Source organism: Gavialis gangeticus, unplaced genomic scaffold (genome assembly GCF_001723915.1).
Source record: "Gavialis gangeticus isolate Ggan-Ray unplaced genomic scaffold, GavGan_comp1, whole genome shotgun sequence".
Classification (NCBI taxonomy): domain Eukaryota; kingdom Metazoa; phylum Chordata; order Crocodylia; family Gavialidae; genus Gavialis; species Gavialis gangeticus.
Genome location: NW_017729016.1, coordinates 5029514 through 5038246, shown reverse-complemented (window position 1 = coordinate 5038246; position 8733 = coordinate 5029514). Strand labels below are relative to the sequence as shown.

At 51.7% G+C, this 8733-nt stretch overlaps 3 protein-coding genes across 3 annotated transcripts in view; 2 read left to right on the top strand and 1 right to left on the bottom strand.

Moving 5' to 3' along the window:
- The first annotated feature begins 96 nt into the window (after positions 1–96).
- Positions 97–3534, top strand: RPS2 (ribosomal protein S2). The gene is made up of 6 exons (XM_019512727.1): positions 97–205; positions 1245–1352; positions 1924–2097; positions 2196–2355; positions 2907–2998; positions 3416–3534. Exons 1-6 carry the CDS (start codon positions 155–157, stop codon positions 3494–3496), a joined length of 666 nt encoding a protein of 221 aa, XP_019368272.1. The 5' UTR covers positions 97–154; the 3' UTR covers positions 3497–3534.
- A 1023-nt stretch (positions 3535–4557) lies between these two features.
- On the bottom strand, positions 4558–5983 carry NDUFB10 (NADH:ubiquinone oxidoreductase subunit B10). Its single transcript, XM_019512726.1, has 4 exons — positions 5791–5983; positions 5505–5643; positions 5045–5184; positions 4558–4796 (listed from the first exon to the last, which is right to left on the bottom strand). The coding sequence occupies exons 1-4, from the start codon at positions 5930–5932 to the stop codon at positions 4693–4695; spliced, it is 525 nt and encodes a 174-aa protein (XP_019368271.1). The 5' UTR covers positions 5933–5983; the 3' UTR covers positions 4558–4692.
- Positions 5984–6624: 641 nt separating this feature from the next.
- Positions 6625–8733, top strand: part of RPL3L (ribosomal protein L3 like) — a 31553-nt gene continuing 29444 nt past the window's right edge. Inside the window, exons 1-2 of the mRNA XM_019512725.1 lie at positions 6625–7656; positions 8270–8462. Of these exons, the coding sequence (XP_019368270.1) occupies positions 7654–7656; positions 8270–8462 (196 nt within the window). The 5' untranslated portion in view covers positions 6625–7653. The remainder of the gene's footprint in view (positions 7657–8269; positions 8463–8733) is intronic.

Below are 8733 nucleotides of genomic sequence, written 5' to 3'. Positions count from 1 at the left end.
TGGCTGGGATGATGTAGCTGGGGCTGGCCCTGCTTGGAGCAGGGGGTTGCACTAGATGTGACCTGAGCTTCCTTCCAGCCCCAGTTGTCTGTAACATTGGATATTCTTTTTACAGTGGATTCCTGTCACCAAGCTTGGCCGCCTGGTCAAGGATATGAAAATCAAGTCTCTTGAAGAGATTTATCTTTTCTCCCTTCCAATCAAGGTAAGGGGATATGAATGGGTAGAGACTGAGGATTTGAACTCCTGTGCCATGTGCTGGTCTGCAAAATGAATGGGTGTTGTATTATAAAACGTTTGTCAAGGAGATCTCTTTCAGGGTTGGTTGTTAATAGATAATAGACCTTTACACAAGGACCCCAAATGTGCTGTTTCACCTTCCTTTGAGGTAGTGGAAATCCTTATTTAATGCACTGCTTGAGGTAGCATAAAGTAGGCCAGTTTGGTGATTTAATGCAACAGATGTTATTTAAGGGAACCCAGGTGAAGTCTGCTCATGCAAATGTAGATTGTATTATGTCTTTCAAGATGCATGGTACTTTTTGAGTATTTAAGAACACTATTTACTGCAAAAGATTATGCAGGTATCCAATACCTTAGTGGCTGGCTGGTTTTATTGAAAGAGGTTCATCTTTAGACCACCAGACTATCCTGTATCCTAAATCTGTCTGGTTGTAGTCCTGTGTACCAGAAGAATCAGGGTCATGGAGAAATTGCCTTGCCAGGAAAGACCGTAAAAAGTCTAGGGCTCCTTAGTTAAAAGGAGAAGGCTGAGGGGGATCTGGTAAAGGTTTGTGGTGATAAAGATTATTAAATCATGGTGGGTGTTAGACCAAATGAACAGGGAACTGTTCCCAGGTCCCAAAATACTAAAACAGCAGTCACCCACAGAAATTAAAAGATGATGGGTTTATAAAACTAACAAGAGAAAGTACTTCTTCAAGTGGTGTGTAGTTAATTGATTGCCACAGGAGGTGGTGGAGGCAGACACACCATAGCTGAGCTCAGAAATGGGGCTGGATGAATTCGTGGGGAATGGGTATAGTGTTTGCTGTTGAACAGAATGGCTGGAAAGGTTTCCTCTGGCATCCCTAAACCAGTAATGCTGGATGCAGTGTGGGGTAGTGAATATTGAAATAGTGATTTGGGGATAGATCACCCTTGAGATGTCTACAGGATGCTGGGCTGACCCAGCCTGGCACTCTTTTCTGTTGTGATGGACTAATTTACTTTGATTTCTGCAGGAGTCAGAAATCATCGACTTCTTCCTGGGATCTTCCCTGAAGGATGAGGTTCTGAAGATCATGCCTGTCCAGAAACAGACCCGGGCTGGTCAGCGTACCAGGTTCAAGGTGATGTTTCCAGAGCAGTACCTGCCTCAGTTTAATTGTTGCAGTTAGGGTATGTTGTGATGCCGATGTTCCTGGGGTGCAGTGTTGGGATGGTAAATAATCCATTCCTTCCATAAAGGTGCGAATACAACCTTCATGGCATGCACAGGAGTGACTCTAGTGGGGAATAATTACAATGCCTATGGAAGTGCTCAGTGGCTGTGGCTTCAGGAGGGCTTTGGGTGACCCATTTTCCCATTCATCCAGCGCTGCCCTTGGACCAGAAACAAGCATAGCTGGATCTTTAGGGCCCAGCTCTCCTTGAGCTCAGGCTTTAGCTGGAGTTGCTTTTGCAACTGGTTGTAGTGGGGTGTGATGCTGGCTTTGCTGTATGTGGTACGGTACAGAGAACAGAGCTGGAATACCCCTGTCAGGAAGGAGCCTTAGAGGCAGATTTTTCGTTTCTGGGCTGTGGGGTGGAGTCCTGTTTCCTTGCATTGTGGCAGGATCCTTTCTGATGTGGTGAAAGGGAGGCTGTGTGTGTAAGCAGAGTGCTGTAGCCCTACTAAAGGTTTGGTTTTCTTCATTTTAGGCTTTTGTTGCTATTGGTGACTACAATGGACATGTTGGTCTCGGTGTCAAGTGCTCCAAGGAAGTTGCCACTGCTATCCGTGGGGCAATCATCCTGGCTAAGCTATCCATCGTACCAGTGCGACGAGGCTATTGGGGTAACAAGATTGGCAAGCCCCATACTGTACCCTGCAAGGTAAGGCTTGGTTGGCTTTATCCTGTAGTCCTGTGCTGTGCTTTCAGGTGTGAACACACACATTTTGTTGTTCTTAACCCCCTTTCCTCTTGGACTAGGTGACAGGCCGTTGTGGGTCTGTGTTGGTGCGTCTGATCCCAGCACCCCGTGGGACAGGGATTGTATCGGCCCCGGTTCCCAAGAAGCTGCTGATGATGGCTGGGATTGATGACTGCTACACCTCAGCCAGGGGCTGTACTGCCACGTTGGGCAACTTTGGTAAGTTTGAGGCTATCAACTCCCTGCTAGTCAGCTGGACTTCTAGTCATTTTGTTACCTCTCAGACACAGTTAGTCTCAGTGTGCAACTAAACCGTCCATTTAGGCACTAGTGTTTTTGCTTATTAATTTGAAAACCCCCATCCTGGTCAAACAGGAAATCAGATGGTCTGTGCTGCCAGACTGCAGAACACAAATTGGTCTTTGGGAAAAATACTTAAATCTCTTGTACCAGATATTCCAGGTGCTGCCCAGTAAAATGCCAATTTTTCTTCTGTTTTCATTCTGTTTAAAGCTCTCTCAGCTCTGCTCAGTTGCGTCTGTCTGAAATGGTGCAACTGTCGTTATTGGAGAGAGAAAGGAAATGAGTTTAATATGCACGGCAGTGGGACCTCGCAATATGGTCTCCTTGCTCCTTTTCAAACTCAACACTTGTTTCTGTGGCTTGGTTTGACTCATGCAGTAGGTTGTTTTCCTTGCTGAGGTGTTCAGGCGGCTGCTTTGTAATGCATAGTACCTGATGTCTGGTTTGGTTTTCTGTTCCCTCAATAGCTAAGGCCACCTTTGATGCAATCTCCAAGACTTACAGTTATCTAACTCCTGACCTCTGGAAGGAGACTGTGTTCACCAAGTCTCCTTATCAGGTAAGAATGTGGAATTGCTACATCTTGTGTGCACAACTTGGAGCCTGTTGCATGAAGTTCTGTAGATGGACTTTGCTAGCAATAGTGACTTCAAACCCTAGTGCAGGGGCCATGTGAGTCTTGCCTTTCAACTGAGAAAGTAAGTATTAGTTAAACCCCCATGGCTGCAAATGCTGCCAGTTCAAGATGTGCTGTCACCAGTAGGATATTCTGTGCTCTGGAGCAGGCTGGCAACTGCTGTGAGAGAGGAGTGAAATGAAGCTTGCACAGCCATAGCTGTCTCCTGATTGTCTAGTGCCATAGGAAAAAGAGTCAAGTTGTCACTTGATCTTACCAGTTAAAATATTACCAGTTGATTTCATGACATGTTAATTCCCATCTTGTGTTTGAATTAAAAACCCTTTTTTTTCCTTGCAGGAGTTCACTGATCATCTTGCCAAGACCCACACCAGGGTCTCGGTGCAGAGAACGCAGGCAGCTGCTGTGGCAACAACTTAACATGTTTTTTTACAAGAAAATAAAGTGATAAGTGAACCGGACCTTGATGTTAATGTGTGTTGTGCTCTGAGCCCATTCTGGGGACACTGTACAGATGCGGGAATGATGAGTTAAGCTGCAGCACTGCTGAAAAAGGACCTTGGAGGTTTGTGTCTGGAAAAGTGTGCAAACAGGAGACTGATGAGAGAAAGTACAGCCAGCTGCTACTGTCTCATAAAGCACTGCCTTTCCTGAAAAATAACCCTAGCACTGCTTTGACTTTATAGCAGCAGGTACCACCAGTGGTATGCAGACACATGTCAGTGGTACATGTTAACAACTGTATTATAGTTACTTTTATATGACACATTTGCTGGTGGTACTTAAGGTTGTATCACTTTAAATTGACAGTGGGCAATCTGTTGGTTTGGGAACTTCCATTATGTACATTGACATAAAATGGCCACAGTGAGTGCAACAAACAGGCTTTATTATTAAAAGGTTAAATTCTGTCATGGCAGTGCAATTCTAGGCTGCCTTCAGCAACGATGGCAAATATTTGACTACAGTTGATGTATAGACCCCTTAGCTCCCTGTGAGAGTTTAGAATGTGATTGAAAAGCAGCCCTTACAACCTGTAGGCAAACACAACTTGTGGCTTAGCTTGCACCTCCCTTCCAAGCAACTACCAGCTGATTGAAGTTCCCTAGCAGCCTGAAAGGGCCAGGAATTCTGCTGGTACTAGGGGAACCACTAAAGGGCACCAACACTTTCTACTCTTAAAATTGATGAACAGCATGGTCTTAACATTTTAAGGCTATCTTTTTCAATATCCCTCTGTAGGAAGCAGCTGTCCAAGTACATCCTCACCATTTTGAAGTGTGTGGTTAGCTCTTTCCATAAGATCAGGCAGTGTTTGACTGAAAGAAACTGCTGCTGTGACCCTTACACTAGTCTGAGCAGAATTCTAGAAACTCCAAGCAGCAGTGATAATACAGCTCTCCCCAAAGCGCTGCAAAGAAAAGAAGCCCAAAGGTACCTGCTCTTCTTTGCCCATAAGACATCACAACAAAGCCACAGTGTCTGGATCAGTTTGGCAGAGATCTCTGCCTGTTTTATTGTATGGGTTAAACTATACAGCTTACAGACCACACCACAGTGCAAATATGCATATAATGCAATACTATGTCCTGGCACCTTACGTCTGCAGTAACTATTCAGGCCTTGTTCGCTTGGGCTTGTGCCTTCCTTTCTTCCATCATTCTGTGCTTCTGCTTCATTAAGCATTGTCTAGCACCACGATACATGTCAAGCTCAGCATCTAGAAGAGAACTAGGACAGTGCTAAAACTTCTGGTGCACCCCCAGCTTAAGTTGTAGCTAGAGGAAATGAAGGCAGTATAACTCCAGGTCTTTCCTGAATAGTTTGAAAGGGCAACTTCTCACAACCCTCCACAGGAGGGCTCCAGCCTGGCATAAGGACTTAACAGCATCCTCCTTCCCCCTATCCCATCCCAGCCAAACCTGAACAAGTTTTCAGAAAACACTGGTCAGCTTTCCTCTTACTTACATCTGAGCTCAAAGGCTCTGGCAACCTCCATAAATTGATCCAACTCCTTGGCGCAGTTTTTAAGGTAAGCTTCCTCCTCCCTGTACTGGCAGGCTTTAAACCTGTCTTGGATTATCTTCACAATTTCCCGATCGACTTTCCTGCAAGACAGGAGGAGCCAGCTGCACCGGGACAATATCACACTTCAAATACCAATCCCGCTATAACGGAGGGTGCAATGAAAAGCCCGAGCCAAACCCGACTGTCTGAAGAGTTGGAAGAAACGGGGCAGCGCTCACTGCATCCGTGTCTTGGGGTGCAATTCAGGCATGCTGCAAAAGACTGGCGGGGACAGAGGAATGAGGGCTCCTCAAAACCCCCCCCCGTTTTCCCGACCTCCCAGCCAGCCCCGGCCCCAAACGCAGTGCTGCAGCACCAGGCCTCCTCGAGACAAGTTCATCATCCCGGGTGACCTACGTACCTGTCCCTCACGAACTGCATCTCCGCCTCGAAGACGCACAGCGGGTCGTTCTCCCAGCACTCGGTGATGTAGGGCACGCGGCGATACTGCCGGTGGTAGTAGTAGAACTTGTGCTTGGCATGCTGCCGGTCCATCCACTCTGCGCCCCGGAGGGGATGGCATGGGGGCATAGGGAGACAGAGATGGGGGAGGGGCAATTTTAGATGTCCACGCGCAGGCCCCGCCCACAGCCCCCGCCCGGCTCGGGGATCCGTAGTGGACACGGCGCTGCCCCTCCCCCCGCTACCTCGGAAGTAGGTGACCGGCCTGTCGACGCCATAGTAGAAGACCTTCTCGAAGAAGCGGAGCGGGCTGTAGGGCGGGTCCTTGGTAACCGGGGTGCGCGTCGGCGGCTTCTTGTAGGCCTCGTGGTCCCAGTCCTCCGGCATCGCGCCCGCTTTCTCTCAGGCCGGACAAAATGGCGGCGCCGGGGGGTCAGGCCGGGGCCAGAGGTTAAAGGGGAAGGGAAGGCGCATGCGTGGAGAGGGGAGCGCGGCGCCGCTCGGGAAGAAGGAGGCGGCGCATGCGCGGGCGCGGGGCATTCCGGGAGATGTAGTTGCGGGCCGTGCTGGCCTGAGCCGGCCGGCAGGGGGCAGCAGAGCAGAACAGGGGGCTGCAGCTGGGCAAGGGGCAAGGCGGGGGGGCTCTGGGGCACCCCCAGCCCCTGTGGCCCTGGGGGCTGTTGCACAGCGCCAGCACTCGCGGGAGCTTTGCTGCCAGGGCTGAATAGCGAGGGGGGGCGCCCACATGCTGGGCTCCCCAAGCAGGCTCGCCGCCCCTGGGCCAGTGGGTCTCGACCCCACTAGCATCAGGAAACCCTGGCACTGGGCCGTTCTTGCAAGGCAAAGCCCCTCCGCGAGCCCTGCGTTCCTGTCGCAGTCCCCGCGCTTCCCCGGTGAATCGGGTGCCCCGGGGCACCCTGAGAAGGATCCCGCGGCACCCCAGGGCAGGGGGTCACGGACCCCAGTTGAGAATCACGGTGCCGCCGCGCATCCTCCAGCGACAGGAGGCGAGAGGCGGTGCTCCTACTCACCACTGTTTTCAGGACGGATGGGAGGGTGGTGGGAAGAGATCCAGGGAGGTGCCTGGCAGCGTGGGAGCTTTGCAAAACACAGGCTGACCCGACGCCAAGGAGCTGCAATGGGTCATTAGCGCCCTGCGTCCCAGATGGACATTATTGGCCCCAAGTGATGAGTCAGGGATGCCGTGCAATGGGGCTGTTGTGTCTGATGGGGGGATCACGTGCACGCAGACGGTGGCAGGGAACCCCGATGGCAGCTTCCTGCTTGAAAGGGCTCAAGCATCCTCGCCGATTAAACCGTGCATTAACTAATCTCGGGAGAAGCGAAAGCCGTCGTGTGCCGGGATGAACGGAGCCCGGGGAAACAGCGTACTCAAGCCCTGATGCAGAGAAAAACTCTTGCTTCAAACTGCAGCCCTCAGTCCTGCAATGAGCTTTGCAGGGGCTCAGCCAGGAGCAAAGGGCCCAGTGATACATGCCCAAGGGTTGGACTATTCGTTGTAGCCGTGTTGGTCGAAGGGATGAAACTTTTGGGGCCGAGGTGATATCTTTTATAGACCTTTTATAAAAGATACCTCTGCCCAACAATTTTGTCTGCCTGGGTTTTGGGGGTTTTTTTGCATGCCCTCCAGGGTCAGTTCTCGCCACCTCTGAGGACAGAAGTCAGGGTTGGGGTGTGCTGCCCAGAGCAGGGCAATGCCTCTGCTGCCCCCAAATAAATCCTCAAGTTCCCTGTAGGGAGGCCAATTTTATCCCAGAGCCTCCAGCAGGGATGAGGAAGCCCTGGGTTCACGGAGGACATTTGCTGAAAGCGACAGGGCTACGCCCGAGGCAGCACCGGCGATCAACCCCGTTCATGTCCGAGTGTTTCCAGGGGTAAATTGAGACACCAGCCAGTGACCTTTAGCACGTCACAACTGTTGTGAGTGTCCAAGCCTGCCAGCTTGCCTGAGTGTGAAATGAATATCGCGTTGAATGAAGCCAGCAGCTAAATTTGTGTCTTCGGGCCGATAAACATCTTGGGTATTAGACTGTCGAGGCGGTGGGTGACAGCCTCTCTCTGCCGCTGCCCCGCGCTGAAGACGCCCCATGGTCGGTAAAGCTCTGCGTTTGCTCTTTTGGCGGGGCGGGGAGCGGGGTGGGGATCCTCCCTCGGCAGACTGAACTAGCAGGGTGGAAACAGGATGGAAAGAGGCGCTGGTTTACAGCCCTTTCTCCGACGCGAGGGAGACTGCGGCCGGGGCGGTTTATGTAGTTCATCCCAGTCAGCGGTTTTCAGAGGCAGGAACCCTTCCAGGCCGGGCATGGGGACTGCATTTATAAACCTGAAATAAACCCCTTGCTTTAGGGGTGTGGGGGGCTCTTCTCTTCACTCACTGGAAAAGATGAGGGAAGTTCCTGTCTCAGCCTGGGAAGACTTAGTTTGATCTCTGGAGTGGTCTGTCCGCCTATGCAATGGGTGAATGGATGCCTAAAAACGCACGGAAAGGCTAGCGAGATGCATGGTTGTTCACATCGCTGCCATGTGTCGTCTCGCTGATGGATCCTCTTGGAACAAGCAGCCGGCTGGGAGCCCTCCGGGGAAGCCCGGGTCCGCTCCAGCGCCTGCCGAAGTCCCTGGAAAGCTCCCCGCTGACTTGCTCCAGGTCCTTCATCAGACGGGGTGGGCTGTAAATCTGGATCCTGTTTGGTTTTCTCCTTCCAGTCCCATCGCAAGTTCTCGGCGCCCCGGCACGGCCACCTGGGCTTTCTCCCGCACAAGAGAAGCCGTCGCCACCGCGGGAAGGTGAAGACCTGGCCTAAGGATGACCCCAGCAAGCCGGTCCACCTGACCGCCTTCCTGGGCTACAAAGCGGGCATGACGCACACCCTGCGAGAAGTGCACAGGCCAGGGCTGAGTAAGGGCCTTTGGCTGAATCCTTGAGGTCAAATCCAGAACAGAAGGGACGGCTTTGCAATGGGCTGGATGGCCTGTGGGGTTTGCAAGAAGCCCCTTTGCAGCGGGGTTGCATTTGTCAGGGCGCAAAGCCGTGGAGGTGACTGGTATCGTGTGAGCTGGGGGCGCTTAGCGCACGTCCTAGCATGCCGGGGCCAAGCGTTGGCAGAGAAGCCGAGGAGCACACGGGCCGCGGAGAGGGGATGCCGCCCTGCGGCAGATCCCAGACTTGA